This window comes from Anopheles arabiensis, chromosome 3 (assembly GCF_016920715.1).
Source record: "Anopheles arabiensis isolate DONGOLA chromosome 3, AaraD3, whole genome shotgun sequence".
In the NCBI taxonomy this organism is placed as follows: Eukaryota; Metazoa; Arthropoda; class Insecta; order Diptera; family Culicidae; genus Anopheles; species Anopheles arabiensis.
The window spans coordinates 36,211,859-36,230,116 of record NC_053518.1 but is presented as its reverse complement, the minus strand read 5'-3'; the positions used below and the strand labels follow the sequence as shown (position 1 = coordinate 36,230,116).

Sequence of the window (18,258 nt, the reverse complement as noted above, 5' to 3'; positions counted from 1 at the left end):
TGAGTTACTAAGGGGAAGGGAACATTGGGCAGCAGTTGTGTGTCGTATGCAGAGAAAATAAGGGATTGACGGGACGGGAATGTGTTTTTGTACGTTGTTCCTGTCGCGCCCAGGACTCAACCAACCGCACACACTGTGTACTACGCCATTAGTTTGATGGAATGTAATGATGGTGATGTGAAAGTGTTGAATGAATAATTATGCTGCTTTGCCGCTATTATCGGGTCCCATTGATAAGTAGACAGTTAGTTACCGTAACGGTGACATGCAAACACAGCGACGGCACTGGGAAATTATCATGCCGCTGAGAGTATTCATTATGGATCGATTATAGTATTAGTTTATTGGGTGGTAATGGGGTGGAAATCTACTGCTTTTTAAATATCTTTTGTCCTGATTTATGGAGCGGGGAAATTGTGTTCCCATTTTCAGGTTTTCAGGTGATTGCTTTAAAGTATGCAATGAAATTCCCCTTAAAGTATGCATCTTGCAATGCAAGATATCTGTAGTAAACAACTGCAAGATTGTTTTAATGTTTGATAGTAATGGCTCTCCCATTAAATTGAAATGCAAGAAGACTTTATTGATTTTTCGCTTAACAGCATCTCGGCTAATCGCTACATTCGGGCTAATAGTTGGGTCCTTTAGTTTGCTGGTTGGTGCGGAAGTTCTGAGCCACTGCCGCTGCCGCCATGTAGCAATCGTTGGGGCAAACGCCAGGAACACCCGGTGCTCCACGAACGCCTGGATGACCTGTGGGTGGAGAAGAATGAAGCATGCTTTGATGCCCAGCAAATCATCTCGTATAACATACTATCTGTAACTTACCTGCTTTACCAGGTTCTCCACGTTCACCTGCCCGACCTGGTGGCCCTATCACGGAGTCTCCTGGCGGTCCGGGGGGGCCGACCGGGCCTTGCGGACCAACGTAGCCAACACCGTCACGCCCATTCTCGCCCGGAATGCCCGGTTCTCCACGCTCTCCCGGTGGTCCGGCAACGCCTGGCGCTCCCTGTTCTCCCGGGATGCCCCTATCACCGGTGAAACCGGGGAATCCACGCTCGCCCTTTTCGCCCGGACGTCCCGGAGTACCGGGTTTGCCCGGACGGGAAACTCCCGGTGGCCCAGGAGGTCCAATCAATCCCTCCGTCAGTTCGGCAATGTGATCTCGCAGCACTGCCCGACAGATATCGCTTACTTCTGCCTCAGTGTAGCTACGGCCGGGGACACCAGGAACACCCGGAGGTCCGGTTTGTCCCGGTAGGCCCGGTATTCCCTGAGGTCCTGGAGCACCATCCACACCTGGTGGACCTGGTACGCCTGGAGCACCTTCTGGACCTCGCAGACCACCGGCGCCCCTCTCTCCGGGCAATCCAGTGTAACCTGTCGGTCCTCGATGGCCGTAGGACATGAAGTTTTCAAAGTATCTTCCTCCACCGCCGCCACCCCCTCCTGAACCATCACCGGGAGGACCCGGAGGACCTGGTAGGCCTGGAGCACCGGGAATACCCGGTAGTCCTTGAGTGCCTGGGAGGCCACGGGTACCGGATTCTCCCTTCTCTCCCTTTGCGCCGTCATTTCCTTGCAGTCCAGGCAGACCGGGAGGTCCTGCTACACCTGCACCAGCCCTAGCACTACCAGGCTCTCCTTTCGGTCCTCTTGGACCCGGTTCTCCCGGGTATCCAACTCCATCTTCACCTCTTGGTCCTGGTGCGCCGCGCTCTCCCTGTTACAAGTAAATTTACATTGTAGGAAGGGACTTGTTAAAGCAATGGTAACGTTACCTTTACACCTGATGCACCAGGTAAACCGTCCGCACCGGGAAGACCTGGCGCTCCGGGCGGTCCAATCAAGCCACGTGGTCCAGTTATCGATTGTCCATCACGACCCGGGGCACCGGCATCACCTTTCTCTCCTCTTAGCCCTGCACCGGGAGGACCTTGGGGACCGGGAAGACCTCGCGGTCCAACGGGACCGGCTACGGTCGACCCGGCCACAGCAGCGACTCCTGGTTCACCTTTCTGTCCCTTCAGTCCAGCAATACCAACTCCGATCTCTCCTTTCTCGCCCTTCTGACCAATTCCAGGAAGTCCCGGAGGTCCTTCCAATCCACGAGGTCCGGGAGGTCCCTGAAGATGTTGAGTTATGAATGTATCTATTCTGTTGGTGCATTAGCAAGTTAACCTTACCCGTCTTCCAAATGCACCAGCTTCACCTTTTTGTCCTGGAAGACCGGGTGGTCCAACTGGTCCTGGAGCTCCCTAGAAATTGTGAAAGGATTCACCATTTGTAGAGAAAAAATGAACGAAAAAAGCACAACAACTTACATCTGTTCCGTTGTATCCTGGTGGACAGACGGTATTACAGTCCGACTTTGGAGTTGGTCCTTCCGGAAGATTCGCAGTTAAAGATGCGACATCGTACACGGGCAGTTCGTCACAATTGCCCCGGGCCGGTCGCGTTGGGTCACAGTTCATAACCATCCATTGCAGATCGATGATGGGAGATTCGGGCTCAAAGACGGAAGTTTCCGCAAACCTGGAAATTGAAACGTACCCATCGGCTACGTCGAAACGATCCCGCGGCTCCAGGGGAACGTTAAGATTTCCGTCGGTATCGCGCACTGGACGACAATCGACCCAAAGGTTCAGATAATCGTTGGTAACACCGAGCATAATTTTGTGCCAGTTGTGATCGAAAAGCTAGACAATGTGAGATTGAGTTAGAACACGCACTCCACTGGTCACGCAATACTTGACCCAGCTCACCGTAGTGTGATGATACTCCACAATCTGCTGCTCACCCTCGGTGGCGGGTAGCCCGATCTGCAGAATCTGCCGGCCGGGGTTCAGTGTGATGGCTAGCTGGCTTTCCTGCACCTCGTTCGTCACCTCGAACAGATGCCAGGACGATTCGCCCTCATCCTCGATGCGGTACGTACACTCGAAGGAAAACTGATGCGGCAGCCCGAGCGGAAACGCATCGACCGAGCGCATCGTTAGGTTCGCCTCCTTCTCGAAGCGATAGGCCGTCTGATACTCGTTGGTACCCTGCAGCCGGTGCATATGCTTGCTGCTCGCCTCAATCTGATCCAGGCGGAACTCGCGGATCAAGTCGAACGATCGCAGATCCACATCGCCCGGTCGCCAGCGTCCGCACGGACCTTCCTCATAATCGTCTCCCTCTTCATCTTCGATTTCTAGCGTTTTGAGCAGAGAAGGAATAATTCTAGAGAGTTTTGCCATGATCGATTGACTTGGGCACAAACTTACGCGACTTTACAACGCTTGTTAGACACAGTAACAGCATGAGCAGTCTGTATGAGAACATTTCAATTGCAAAAGAACGATGAGGAACAAAACAAATTGACACCGTTTCAATGTATAACCTTCAACCTGTATACCTTCAACATAACAAAAAATCTGTTTCAACCGCTCGAAGAAATACACACCTTGTTAAAGAAATTGAATACATTTTGCAGTAAATCACAAATCTTCCTTTGTGCACACTTCACATGCTTCCGAGCAAGCGGTTCGTTCAGCACACCAGACTTCAAGCTGCAAGGAATTGAGATCCACCCTAGATCGAATCTAAACTTCAACTGATCTCTAGCAGCAGGCGAGTTCTTTGGAGCATTCTCAGCGCCGCTGACATTGGCACACAAAAATGGAAAAATTAATTCATGTACCATATGCTGTGCTCCAACAGGCAAGCAAGAGCGGGCGTATCGCAAACCCATCACGAATAAACGCCAGCGGACGCTTGTGTGTGGACGCTGGAGACACGACACGATGGTGCTAAAACATTTGTGCGCGGATGGATGTAACATAAATTAACTCTCCATTGGCATTCACAGCTCTGAATGCAAAGCTGTTCGCCAGATGTTTCGGGTTTTGCTTAGGGAAGTCTAGTTACTTTTTGCTTTTTTTGTCGCTTCATGCTCTGTGAGAAGTTGTTAAGAAGTGGGTCACATGGTTTCTCCCGTGTTTAGAAGTTGGATCTTTTGTTCTGAGCCGGCTCTTACATTAGGGTGCTGCTTGGTGTGTCGAGCAACGATTGAATTGCAGTAAATAGGCAAGATAAAGTGGCGTGATTTTGGTTTAATATATGAACTAGCGGCTTAAAATAAATTTCATATTCCTTATGATTTATGTTCAATTTCGTCCAATTAAACGATGCTTAATTTCATCCCATCAAAAAGCCATTATTGTTTCGAGCATTACGGCACGAAGCGTGACATGGCTTTAGAGGAAGTGTCTAGCTCGATTGCTTTCTAAAAAATTAATGCTTTTGCAGCCAGCTTAAACTTACCATATCATTAATTCTTTGGCACCATTTTCGGAATGTCATCGACCGTCTTGGAGCTATTGTTTTCGGAAATTTACGGTTCAATTCCTTCCCAAAAAGCGCGTACGCGTCCCACACTACCGCACACCGGCGGCGGCAGGTGAAGTGTGATCGCACAGTGGATGGGAAAATCTTCAAACATTACTTCGAACATCAAATCCGCCCTCCATTCGATGGTGCTGGTGGAAAACTTCACTAACGAGTGTATTGCTCTTATGTCCTGTGTTGGGAACGTTTTTGTGAACGCTTGTGAAGCAGCGTCCAGAAGTGTTTTTGGGCGAAAACTCAGACAGCCGCCAAAGTCAGCGAGAGCAGCACATTGATGGACGGGAAACTTTTCATCGTTTTTCTTCGAAATTACTCATTAAGCGCTGCTTAAAGCCATCGCCCGTCGGCTTGGTTGAAGCCAGCACACAGTCAATGGTGTGACGGTGTGCTAAATAAAGCGTACGAGCGTGCGGCGTAAAAGGGGTTACGAGTTGTTGGAGGCCAGGGTTGGTATTCCGTGCCACGCGGGCTGTGGGTTCGCCCCCGACCAGCATTTTCCGGCAGCTTCGCGTTTCGTTTGCACATTTTGATGTCGATTTTGCGCTGTGTTTCGATGGGAAGCTATGTTGGATCGGGATGGGTGGAAGGGCAAGGGATGGGCGAGGGGCAGGGTAGATGGTAACGGAAACTGTTTGCACGACCCGTATTTCCACGACGCATTTGCCACGTTGCGCGCTCTCGATGACGAATGACGAAACGGTGACGAATGGTGCTGCTTGCCACCAGGGTTTGAGCTTGATCTCCCGCCACGAACATGGTACGATTTGGGGCTCACAGCGCCTCCATCCCATCCTACAGCGTCCGTCATTTTAGCGTTGCGGAATAAAATGTGAGCTATCGTTACGGGTGGTCCCAACCGGGGTGGGTGGTGGTGGCGAACGAATCGTAAAATTATCGTGGAATTTATTGTCTCCCAGTTTTGGTATGGTGGGGGAGGTGGGATGGTGCTAGAAAGGGCGGTGAGCTTTTCCCACCCAGCAATCGGATGGAGCGTGTTTTGTTTATTTACTTTGGACCCGGGGCGCCCGTCCGAATGGGTGGCGCGTGGCTGCTTTTTTTTGTCGTCCTGTTCGTGTGCGTTTTTTCGTTGTTCTCATTGCTTCTTTTTTCCCACATTGATCCTAGCGCCCGCTTCCTTGCGTCGGGACACGAAACTGTTTGTGTGTGTGTGTGATATGTAAATGTGTTTGTTGCGGAAGTGTTGCCACAAAGTACGCCGTTTGCAGCCACGCCACGGAAGCAGATTAGATGATTAAGAAGAGGTTAATTTATTTGTAGCGTGAACAATTATTTTCCACTTAGGTACTGTGCGCGCGGCAAAGCACGAGCAGCAGGGGAGGGTTTTCCTTCACCATTTCACCCTTATCTCTCCTCCCCTCCCCCACCCGTTCCATCTAACCGATTGCTTTATCAGTCGCAACTCTTTCGTGAAATACGATGGCGCCTGTAAGTGTTGGTCTTTAAAACGAATGTTTTTACTGATGAGCGAGCTTCAAACTAGAGGGGGGGGATTCTAACGCGGTGGTGGTGTGTTTGAGTGTTTCTTTTGTCTTTTATGCTGCGGTTTTTTGCTCAACAAGTGCGAGAAGCGGCAACGTTGGCGTGTAGAACTTAATGACACGTTTAACAATTTTATTAGGATTGAATTAATTATGCTTTGGTGTAATGGTACATGCCAGCGAAGGAATGTGTTTTTACATTGTGTATGTGTGTGTGTGTATGCACGAGCATGCCAGTTTGAAATGATTTGATTGATGCATTTTGGCTTGAACGATGTTTTTAAGGAATTTTTTAACGCAGCTGTTGTACAGGAGCAATGCAATGTAATAATAGTTGGATGATTTTTATTTGTGTTTAACTAGCTTTTTCATTTGTTTTTGGATAAAAATTCGTTTCCAATCTTAAACTAAAAAACTCAATTACAAATTAATTATTTGTATGTATATAAAAATTCTAATAAATTCTTACTTACAGAGTTTTCCAGGGATTCTCATAGTTGTGGGACACTTCGTTAACTCTTTTTTATTGGAAGTGGACTTCATATGATAGAAATTGGACTCTATAGCACCTTTTTTGGACAAGGTCCTTGGAAATTCCCATTGGATTTGTCTAACAAAGGTGCTCCAATGAGGAATTCCAATTCTCAATTACATTAAATTCATTTTAAGCAAGAAATAAAGTCAATAAAGTGTCCCACCGCTATGAGAACTCCTGGAAAACGCTGTATTCCAATTTAAAGTTTGAATGGAACTCCAGGTTTTTTTTTTCAATATATTTTTTCAGCATATTGCATTCCTGGCTAACAATGACACTACTTTGTCGATTCCTCCAAAACGCAGAAACAGTTTGTCAACTGATTTAATGGGATTTTAAGAATAAAATAAGAAGCTCTTGCATTGTTTATTTTAAAGTAAAATGATCATTTACTACGCGATAAGAACTCGTTTAAAAAGGATGTTTAACATCAGGACGGGCAAGATAAAATGCAACCGGTTTACTAAGACGTTAGCATTCGTAGTTTGATGCTAATATAAATAGAAAGGAAATGTTTTGTTTTCTAGAATGTGGTAAACTGAGTTAAGACTCATAAGTTTAAACACCAATACCAATAGTTTCGGTGGTGAAGTAGTGCATTTGTTTAATTAAATCTAAAATACTTCATCCAGTTCGTCGCTCGCCTATGTGGTTATATGAGCATCAACATCTTCAACTTATCCGTCGCCCATGGGTGTAGAGCTAGGTTAACGGTAAAGTTTGCCTGTAATGGTTGAACAAAAAAAAAAAGAAAAGGAAACCGAAAGAGTTTCTCCTACAATTACAATCATACCGTAGCGTCAATAATACGTACACTGTTACCAAACACCATCGGTGTGATTACTTCAATTAATTACAAGCTGCACGGAAACTTTGCACATTTTACAACCAGCTGCCCCTCCCGTGGGCACATTTCTACTGCTCCCTTTCAAAAATCCTCACGCCAACATGCACCAGTGCCGGGCACGGGGCCCCGAAACATGTGACCCCAAATGCGCAAGTGCACAACTTTTCCAACCTGCTGCTCGCTGGCCCTCCGCTTTCCCCCCTGGGTGCTTGCCCGCCCTTCTGTGTGAGTGTTTGTGTGCCTGTCTGTTACTCAAGCAGCGTTGCAGTTTCTCGAAGCACAGCAAACCGGTCGGGCGGGGGCGCATCACACACACACACACACACACACACACACACACACACACACACACACACACACACACACACACACACACACACAGAGTTGTTTCGCACGTCCCCGTCCATCTTTATCGTGTTTCTAATTTCCTAATGTTTCCATAAACAGACACGATCCAATTATGATGGCAACTTTCAGGGCCGTTCCGTCCCGTCCAGCAGTGAGCCAGTGGCGAACGTCACTTCGGCCCATGTGATGCCGCCAGTCCCATTATCGGTCGACACGGGCGGTGGCGAGGCGGTGTGATAAACTTTCGCTATAACTTATCTGTGCATTAAAATCACTTTGACACCAATTTGCTGGCATAAATCTGTAAAAGTTGCGAAACTTTTTTAATGCTTCTTTCCTTCTTTTTCTCCCTGCCCGAGCTCGGCTCGGGGCCGGGCTCTCGACTCTATCTTTGGGATCTTGGGTGGAAGGTTTCTTTGGTAAAATCACATCCGGCCATGAAGTAGGGAGCGTTTCGTTCGAAGGATTTGGTGCGAGCCCGTTTTCCCGTTTTGTCCTTTCTTCTGTTTTTCGCTCTTTGTCCGTCCGGCCCCGCCATGGCGAACTATTCACCATTGCACTCACGAGGGGGTTTCATTTCTACTTTCAATTTGAAGCAATTACCACGGACCACGGAGAAGCCGAAGATGATGAGATGCCCATCTACTGCCGGGTGGGGAATTGTGTTGGGAAAATAGTGCCTTTGCTGTCCGCTCGCAAAAGCCAGCCTAGCCCATGAGGCCGCCGCACTGGAAAGCGTACTTCAACGGGCACAAAACTTTGTACGGCGCTGCTGCTTAAAGGCTTAAAACGGAACGGAGAAAACTAGACAAAGAAATAAAAACGATGGCAAAAAAACGTGGCGGAAGATGTGCTCACATCCGGGAGCTGGACCGTCGCTACCTTTTCCCTCAAAATGGCAGCAGGGAGAAGCGAAAATGATAGGGCAAATGAGAAAAATGCGATGCAAAGGCATGGTTAAAGAATACTTTAGTTTCAAGTTTCCATCAAGCTCGAGCGTGGGGAAAGGAGCCACCCATCGTTCGCGGGGGCTCTCATTGCCGTTGGTTGATTTCGTTATAATTTTCACCGGTTCGTTGGTCATCGTGGTTGCTCGTGGTTCTCCGGTCCGATTCCCGGTCCACTGTTGTTCGCACCCGCTGAAGAGGGAAGCCCGTTCTCCGGAAGTGGGATGAACTGCAGTCGTTCCCGCCTTTGCGTTGCTAGAATGCTAAAGGGAGTAGATAGGAAGAAACGGGTCAGGTTGGACGAGTGGTTCTGGTTGCCTGCATCGATCAGATTCTGTTTCTTCTGGCAGTTGCCAGTATCGTTTGGTTCTTGTTAAGGCTTTTCTAGCTTCTTTTTTCTTTTTCTCGTACCGTTGCTTAATGATGAAAGTTTTACTATAAGTAATCATCTATAGCAATTAGAGTTTCGTTTGCTAGGTTTTCTTCTCTGCATGTCTCTCTTTTTTCTCTCTCCCTTTCCTGCTTTTGTGCAATCTAAAGTTTGCGTGCCTTTGAATGGCGTCGCTAAAATCATCCTGTTGTAAGCTGCTTTTGAAATCAGGGAAGAACTTGGGGTTGGGCTTCTTTTTTTAAATTTTCTGACTAAGTTTATAAAAGATTTGCTCCAAACTGAGGCCTTCCCGAGTAAGTCACGAGCGACAAAAAGGGGAAATACTTTCCTACTTGCAGATTCAAAATCAAGGACTTTTTTCCAACATTTTATCGTTTGATGTTTTGTTACATTTTTGCTTTGCATGTTTGTTATTTCTTTAAAGTTTTGAATGCATTATATTCAACAAATTAACTTAAATTAATTATATACTGGCTTATAATTTGTATTTATATTTTCAAGTAAAACAAAAGCTCTTCTTTGAATAGAAAGATAAATTAATTTGTGATATTTGATTGCGTTTACCGAACCTTAAAGGAAGAAGGATGCAAGTAATGTGCAAAAGGAACCATGTTGTGTCCCTCGATTTTAAAGTGAACGTACAAACGATCGCTTTTCATCCGCCCAGATGCAGTTGGCATTCCATTACGTTTGCTTAGCGCAGGACTGTGATGTGCAAGTGTATGTGTGTGTATGATTAGAACGGCAACAGTAAAAAAGAAAACCGACCTGAAAGTAAATAACCTTCTACTTTCTGTAAGCTCCGTACGGCCAATTGCATCGAAACCGTCGTCGTCAGCATCGTTGGCCCCTCCTTGGCTGTCGTCCGTGAAATCAGTTTTCTATTTTCAATTCTGTTCGATTGTTCTTTGCGCGCCTTCATCGTGACCTGGGGGTGCGTCTACGGGTTTTTTTTCCATTTTCGCCCTCAGCACAGTTGCATGATGAAACGATGCTCATCTTTGGCTCACTGTTGTGCGCCAAGAATCAGGCTCTGTTGATTTGATGACCCGCGAAGTACTTCAGGGCTCTGTGTGTGTGTGTGTGTGTGTGTGTGTGTGTGTGTGTGTGTGTGTGTGTGTGAGCTATTTTTTTCTCGCTGTACTTACACCCTTCGCAACCTATTCAAAAAGCCTCGGGACGGAGGAAAAATTACGTAAAGCAAGACGTGCCCTTAAATCTTGTAAACGCGAGCACTTCAAAGGGCGTGGAAATGGTATTTTTCGTGTTTTTCTTGTTGTTGTTGTTCGGTCTGTGTGTCTGTGCATTTGTTTTTGCTACCCTTGTACGGTGGCTTACGGTGAAAGCAAAAGCGGATAAGTGGTACAAATTGAATAGCGCTAGGGCTATTGTTTTCGGTCGGGGTGGCCTTTCCGCGGTGGGTCGTCCTTGACCGAAGGATTGCGAATTGTTGAGTTTGAATAGAATAATTTGGATCCGTGCTTGGGATCAAGAGGGGTCCGTTATTGTGTCTGTGGATGTGTGTGTGTGTGTGTGTGCAGCGTCTCAAAAACATTATCCAGCGGGTGATTATCTTTCATTTTCGTGGGCATCCTTGAACATGGCTTGAAGAGCGGCCGAGGAGGCCAAACATTGTTTGTAACGGTCCCAAAAAAAGACGTTGAAATGAAATGCCAAATGAAATTCTCCCGTAGTTTATGTCTTGTTTGGATTTTTTCCGTTTGTTTTACAATGTTAAACAAAATATTTTCACAATTATTGTATAGCTTAGCAACTAAATATTCATCCAGAAAGTATGCAATTTACGCATCAAAATCAGCTTTATTGCGACAAGTTTGTCCATTAAAAGGCATCAAGTAACAACATAGCTCATTTATTTCCAAATAATTCATAAAAGCAGGTTTGAAACACAATTGAAACAAAGAATAACTTGCCGACGGATATAGAAGAATAAACTATTTCTTAATCAATGTTGTTCTTTGATTCACTTAGACAGGCCGTTCTTCAATTATTTGGCTGGTTGACTATTTTCTAACTTCATCAACCGAAGCGCAACCATCGAACAGGAAAATGACGTCCAAAGAGTAAACCAAGCCCAAAAACAAAACAAAAAATCATCATTTTTTCTATTAAAAGACTTTGCTGCTAATTTAATATTTCCACCCATTAACTTCATGAGCATGACTACGGGAGCTTGGGTTGATGTGATTGTTGTCGCAAATCAACAACAGATTGAAACGGTAAGGTACAGCTTTGCCCGCTTGTCGGTGGCCCTTGGTTGGGGGGGAAAATAAGAACCAAACAAATACAAAACCATAAGACAAAAAAAAAGGTACCGAAAGCGGGAGCCCAGTCACATCGCCTGCTCTTGGGGTCCTTAATCCTGGACAGCCGGAAGGTGGCGAAAGTAGACAAATGTTTCAATTATTATCCCAACCTCCCGAGGGAGGGCTCCCGACCACGTTGTAGCTGTGCGTCTAGCAAATTGGTGCGCATTTGTGACAGGACGGCTAAAGACACACACACACACACACACACTGAGGGGGGGCCCAACAGGCCCACATCATCTTAGTGCGGCCGACGCCGTGTCTCGATCGATTCGCTCGGTGGTGGCTCGGCTGGTACAAGGAAGAAGCTTTTTCGCATTAACATTTTCTTTTCCGCCTTTACCGCAAGACATTCATCCAGAAAGGCAGGCCGTGCGTGCCTGTGCGTGGTCTTTCCACTGTCTCAGTTCCATCGGTAGTAGAGAAGTGACAGTTTCTGGATCTCCTGCTGGTGCAAATTCAATCGGAACGTCAGCATCAACGGGGCCCCAGCACTTGGGAGCGATGAGAGGCGAGAAGGGATGAAAGCATTAGCTCTGTAGCTTCCGGTGTAGTGTTTGGGTTGCGTTTGGGTTGCCCCCGATGCTCTCTCTCTCTCTCTTCCTCACTCCCGATCGCCAAGCGAGAGACGAAATGAAATGGAACGGAACGGCACGGTGGCAATGATTTTCCCAGACATTAGCCTGGAATCTTGACGATTATTCATCATGTCAGTTGTGTTGTGCCGTTTCATCAAGGACCTTTGCGACGAAGAGGGTGTGATGAACCGAAAGCAAGGAGTAGTAGAGTGGAGTACCCATACACCATTTCGTTTTTTTCTTCTTTTGGTTGCTTGCTGTGGCCTTCCGTTCGAGCGTTGTGTTCCTTTTTTCGGGGTTCGTTTTGTGATTCGGGTGAAGGATGATGTACTGAATTTCTTGTTCTTTCGTCGCGTTGCGATTACGTCAGGACGCTTCATTGAGGGGGAGGGGTGCACACAGATAGAGTGAAAAGCTAAAAGGGACACGACACACCACCCCGAGAGCATCTTCCCGGAGATGTTTTTTTTGTTCATACTCCTGTTGTCGGTTACCTCTCACATTTCACATTGCGGAGTTGCTGCTGCTAGCAGGAAGACATGGGTAAATTCCTGCGCGCAAGTAAAGTTCCGCTAGAGTGTATACGAAAAAGCGAAGCTTTCTTCGAGTTCGAGTTTGACAAAGGACCGAGCGGTAGATGTGACATTTTTCCTCGGGCCTTTTTCTGGATGAATCGGTAGGGTCGATACAAGCCGGTGGGAGACAAACGGGGAGAAAACATCGCGACCAGACGCTGTAGGCCTTGTTTTCTTGGGCTTGGGAAGGCTCACGCGTAAGAGAGAGATGGAGAGTCGGTCTTTAATGATCTATGCATTGCGACAGCGATGGCGGCGCGCATTGTGTTTTTAAGCCGCAAGGACGCAGAAGGACCTAGGCAAGAAATGGCGGGAATGGCGAAAATTAAAGATTTGCCATTTTGCGTGACAGATTATGATTAATTGATTATAAAACGGAACCATAGTAGCAGGTTGGTCACAGTTTAGTAGTAGTAGTAGTAGTAGTAGTATTCGTAGTGATCATAGTAGTAGTAGCCATTTATTTTGCCTCAAAGACCACCCAAAGCTCAGTTTTTTGTTTATGTTCAGGGTCAACGGGTGGTTGGCGGACGGAAATATGTTCAAAGTTTCGTCGGCGTTGACGTGCTCTAATTTTTGGGGTGTGTGTTTTTGTTGTTGTTGCACAATCTCTCCCGCACTACCCATCTACTATTCCTTTCCAACCCGCGATCTTGTGGTGCTAAATGGTATCGTTTAGAGTCACCACAGCAGCAGCAGCAGCAACCAGAAAAAAAACGAAGTGAATGTGTCGGGTGTCGTTTTGAGGTCATTTTATGGGTTTGTTCAGATGGTTCCGTTGAGTGACAGATAGGATGACTGATGGTATAAGCTCGTGCTCGTGTGACGGGCCTGGTGTCGGTGGTGTATATGTGTGTGAGCGAAACGTCAACGCTTTAAGAGGGTACGGGGACCTTAAAACCGGGGCGACAGTTGAAGCTGCGTCACACTATGGCCGTGCGGGCAACGAGATGCGCCATAATGTCTTTGCCAAAAACAAAGCCGCGCTAGACACGCACGGCCCTGCCGACAAGAATTATTATCTGCCAGTAATAAAAGCCTATATTACGGCAATAATAAAATATTTGCTGACTTTAGCGCGCAGCGTCCCGTAGCAGACGGATGGGGAACTGGCTGATGATGTACCCGGTCTGTCAGTCTGAGCGCGTCACGTCTATTGATCCAACGCGAAATGGATAATGGTGGGACACCCCCCTAGTAGAAAACTCGCTGTAACGCACCGTTCTCCCGGCCTGCGTCATGTAATCGTGCTTTCTTCCCCCGGCCCGTGCAGACAGAGCGAGGCTTCCCAAAATGCGCGAATGCCTGCAGGCGAAATTGTTCTCGCAAAAGTGGTTCAAAAACTACTCCGACACTACCGCTACCATCCGTGCCATTGCCAACCGCCATCATCGTCACGCGTCCTGTGCGCGATCGATCGGGAATCGAATCGATTCCTTCCGGGCGCTAAAAGCTCACCCGCTGCGAGTGTGTGTGAACTAATGGCCCGTATCTGTTGTTGGTGTTGTTCCTATCCGGAGTTGTCTGTTGCCTGCTGCCCCTTGACTGATTGTGCCGCGATGTGATGCCACCCCACGTAACGGGCGTAACGGGTCCGCCCGCCCGTGTGGGAGCGCGTGAGTTATGATAGTGCGTCAGCGATTTTTATTCGATCCGAGCTGGGATTTAATGAGGATTTGGTGTTGGCTTGTGTGTGCTTTGCCCTGCCCCCGGTGAGACCGGGGTGAAGAACGGTGCCACACGCGATGATGGATGTCGCTGCCGTGACGGGTGCGTGTGCAGGACGTGACGGGGATGGAGGGAAAATGACGGAAGAACTGACATTAGGGCGATGTGTGTGTGCGTGCGATGCGTACGGGACAGTAAGTTTATGGACGGGAAGTTTGGCCGATTTTTCATCTAATTTTTCCTCCGCTTCGGCCAAGATAATGCCATTTGTTTCATGTATGTGATGGGAAGGATTTGGCGCAAACGGTGCATTAGGATATTCTTGGGTAAAGAGAAAGGAAGTAAAGATGTATTGGAGAGCTTTATTTTTTGGAAATGTGCTTGAGACAGAACAGGGTCTTTCAATAAATGTTTGCAAGTTATTGAATTATAGACAATTTTACTCCTAAGATACGGCAAATGCTCTGAAAATTAGAACCTCGATGTCTTCCCATTACTGGAAAGGTCTTAAAAATATTATTGTAATTTTATGTCACAAATATTTAATGTTCCAAATGATGCTTGAATTATGAATCTTGTGGGTTAAATGTTCCTAACCTCTAGTTTCCAACCTAAAGCTCAGTTGCTAACGTTAAATGATACTAACGTCAAACGACGATCTGTTATCTCGCCAAACATACCAGCCTACTTGTATAATTGGCTTGGGATCTCCCTTGAATTCACCAAATTCAAAATCCCCTGTCATGTCCCGCCACGTCGCCTGTGCACAAAAACAGAGATAAATAATCATTCAGTTGCCGAACCGAACGGATGTTTGAGAATGGGCCACTGTGGGCCGCTCTTCGGAGTAGATCCTTTCACCGGATGTGAAGTACCAGGACACAATGTTATTGGGTCAACAGATTGAGGTTAACTTTCGCAAAGGGTCAATGGCATATTGTGGCGATTGAAGTCGCTCGTACAGCGCCCGGGATGGGAGCTGCGCGTGGGACGTGTTTTGGCGAGAGGCGATTTAAGGTGGGTAGCAAAAGGAAGCTTGCATGTGTGGGCTGTAAGCGGGTGGGTAGTAAAGCAAGGGAAAAGCAGAGAATGCTCAAATATACTACACCTACACCCGTCGGGCTTTCGGTTAACTGCTGGGCGGCCATTGTGCAGAACTGCTTTTGTGAGTGAGTGTGTGGCACAGAGGCGAAAACCGTATGAAGTTTGCATCCGGTAAGTTCAATCGTATCAAATACAGCTTTTCATCGATAGCGCGCGTGGGTAGTGTTTGGGTGGGTGTAGGGTTCGCTCACTCTCAGGGTGGGTGTTAGTGGCAGTCTGCGTTTGAGAGGTTGAATGGAAACCTCTAATCACCATATCTGATCTTACCGAACGAGAATCGTTAGCTCGTCAAACGTATTAGAACTTAATTTTCCATTTTATTATTGATAAAGGTTAGCAAACAATTGAAAATGTTAGTTTATGTAGTTTGACCTATCTATTGTATATGTTTATTCAGCAATAGATTTGAAATCCAAATAGAACTTCCATAGTAATGTTCAAACTGGATCACTAAGAACGACCTTTTGCATTTTGTTGCATACATTTAGGCGCTTTGCATTACGAATTTCAGCCGACATGAAACAACCAGAAAATATTATTCTTTTGATAAAACATATCTTCTTATCCACTCTCCGGCCAAGCGATATTATACACGGCACCACAGTTCACTATTTACGACAAGAAGGGAGATTTTCCCTAATTTAAATAACAAAACAGTACTTATATTCTAAAGAGTCGAGCCAAACCGCTTCCAAACCCGAATGCAAATGCAAAAACCGCCCTTGCCTGCATAGCTGTTTCCTTTTCCTTTTTGCAAGCGGGCTTGAGAATCCCCGCCAACCACCTAGCCGGGGGAAAATCTAGCAAACAAAAGAAACTCTCGAACTAAGTGTGTTCACGTTCAGTGCTTCATAGTTGGGAAAATTTCTTCAATCTCCTTTTTGCTACTCCCTTTCAGTGGTTCCGGGGTGTGCGCCGGTGCGGTGTTTGAAAATTGTCGTATGTTTGGTGAAATTGGCCACCACCGTGATGTTGCACTCGACAGAGTGGCGACGTTGCAAACAAACAAGCGACCGGTTGAGTGTAGTCGATTCTACTCCGCTGCTTTTTCTCCCTCCTCGGCACTGCTGTGTTACTTTAAACGTAGCTACGAATCCATCCGGACAGGTGAAGAGAGCTAGCACTACCAATAAAAAAGGGGTCTCGAAATCTGGCAACACATTTTTTTCCTATCCACACAGAATTGCTGGGAATGAATTGCGCGCGTCCCCGTTTCGTGCCGGTTGTGCTAAAATGTTGCGCTGCCGTGCTGCTAGGTGTAGGTGGTTTAGGTGTGCAAACGTGTATCGCAATTGCTAATGCTAACAGCGTTCTCCCATTCTGGCTGGACGCGCCGTTTCGCAACAGGAGCGCGGAACTTTTTACTCCATTTGCTTCCAAGTGCGCTGCTTGTGGGTAGCGTGTTTATTCTTTCCGTTTCGTGTGCTCGACTGTTTGCTACTGCTACCGCAAGATGTTGTTGCTTAGGGAAAGAGGTTTTGAGAGGGGTTCAATGCAGTAGAAGAATTCGGCAACATGTTATACAGCTGGTGTGGGTGACGGTACGGTACCACCACTATTGATTAATTGCAGCGAGGTTTAATGGGCTGAAGCAGGAGAAAACATGGGTAGGGGATAATGGATGAGAGCTCGGGGAAAGGATTGTGTTCGGAAACGATTTTGAGTAGGAGAAGTGGAAGATAAATAGGATATCATGTGATGTGCGGGTAGATTGAACCGTCACTTAAAGCAGCTAATGTGCAGGATAATGTTATTGAATGTTATTTCGAAGTGAAGAGACATTGAAGGTGCTTCCTTCAACAGTTTGGATAGATAAATTGGTGCTAAAAACATTGTGTAAAATCGATCGGATGGTACCATAATACAGTTTGAATGACAAATTGATGATTTTGAACAAAATGGCATTATAAACGCCTGAAGTTATGCAATTGGTAAATCAAAATAGTATTATTTATGAAGACAGTCAATGTGAATGTTGTAAAAGCATAATTTTTTCAGAGTAATTAATTGTGAATTCTGAACCATTAGCAAACTGAATACACTTAAAAAAATAAAGATAATAAGAAATAATAATTTAAATTTCATTTTTTTTAAATTTTTAAAAGAATAAATCATACCGTGCAAGCCTCACTGGATTAGATGTACCGAAAACAAAGCGGCAATTAAATGACAATTTTACCGTCTTCCTCATTGTAATAAATAGGGTGCGCCATCGAGCGTGTAAACCTTCAAACCATTCCATTGCTTGCAGTTTGTGATAAAATAAAAGACACCACGGTGCGCTTCAAAGTGTGTGTGTGTGTGGTGTGGATGGTTGGCGTGAAACATATTTAGAAATTTATTTCCAAGTCAAGCGTAATATCAAAAACGTCCTTGGCATGTAAGTTATACGCTTTAATTTCGATATTTTTATTGTCCGCCGGAGATTCCTCCTAGCTTCTCCCCCCCCCCCACTCCATTCGGTCACACGCCCCAGTGGGTTAGGCAATCCCGCGGCAACAGTGCGATTGTGCTCGAACCGGTGGAGAAACGGCTCTTGGGCGTAATATGTCTTCTAAAAGGCGGGCTGCGAGAGAAACGAAAGAAACTACAGTCAACCGGCCTGCACGTGAAGGCCAATATAATGTGGGCCTGACTTTTGAGTGTACGGCGCTGTCCACGAGAAGCCTGCCCGGAATGGGTAGTTTGCCGTTGCCGTAGCGTAGCGTCTTACCCGTGCCCATGTCGACTTCGGTGGAACGCCGTTCTCTATTAAATTAAAATGGAAAATATAGTTTATATGTACACATGGATACAACAGCCGCTTCTGGTGTGCGAGCGATGCGAGCTAGGGGCTAGCTGCTTCACAGGGAAGAAGCAAAAAATAAATAAAACACACACACACACACACATACGAACCCTACAACGGGAGTTCGGGTACAACTAGGAGTTCGGAAGCGTCTCGGAAATAATGGTATCGTACGGAAAGGAAGCAACAGCACCAGCATTTCCTCCCACTGCTGCATAGCGCTGGGCGATTCAGCATTGGGGATGGTGGCACTGGG

At 46.5% G+C, this 18,258-nt stretch overlaps 2 protein-coding genes across 7 annotated transcripts in view; one reads left to right on the top strand and one right to left on the bottom strand.

Moving 5' to 3' along the window:
- Nucleotides 1-18,258, top strand: part of LOC120900537 (voltage-dependent calcium channel subunit alpha-2/delta-4) — a 63,504-nt gene that overhangs the window by 30,412 nt on the left and 14,834 nt on the right. The gene's annotated exons all lie outside the window — the stretch shown is intronic.
- On the bottom strand, nt 558-3,589 carry LOC120900538 (collagen alpha-1(IX) chain-like). Its single transcript, XM_040307657.1, has 8 exons — nt 3,452-3,589; nt 3,273-3,316; nt 2,769-3,199; nt 2,328-2,702; nt 2,190-2,261; nt 1,785-2,129; nt 829-1,726; nt 558-753 (listed from the first exon to the last, which is right to left on the bottom strand). Exons 1-8 carry the CDS (start codon nt 3,472-3,474, stop codon nt 629-631), a joined length of 2,313 nt encoding a protein of 770 aa, XP_040163591.1. The 5' UTR covers nt 3,475-3,589; the 3' UTR covers nt 558-628.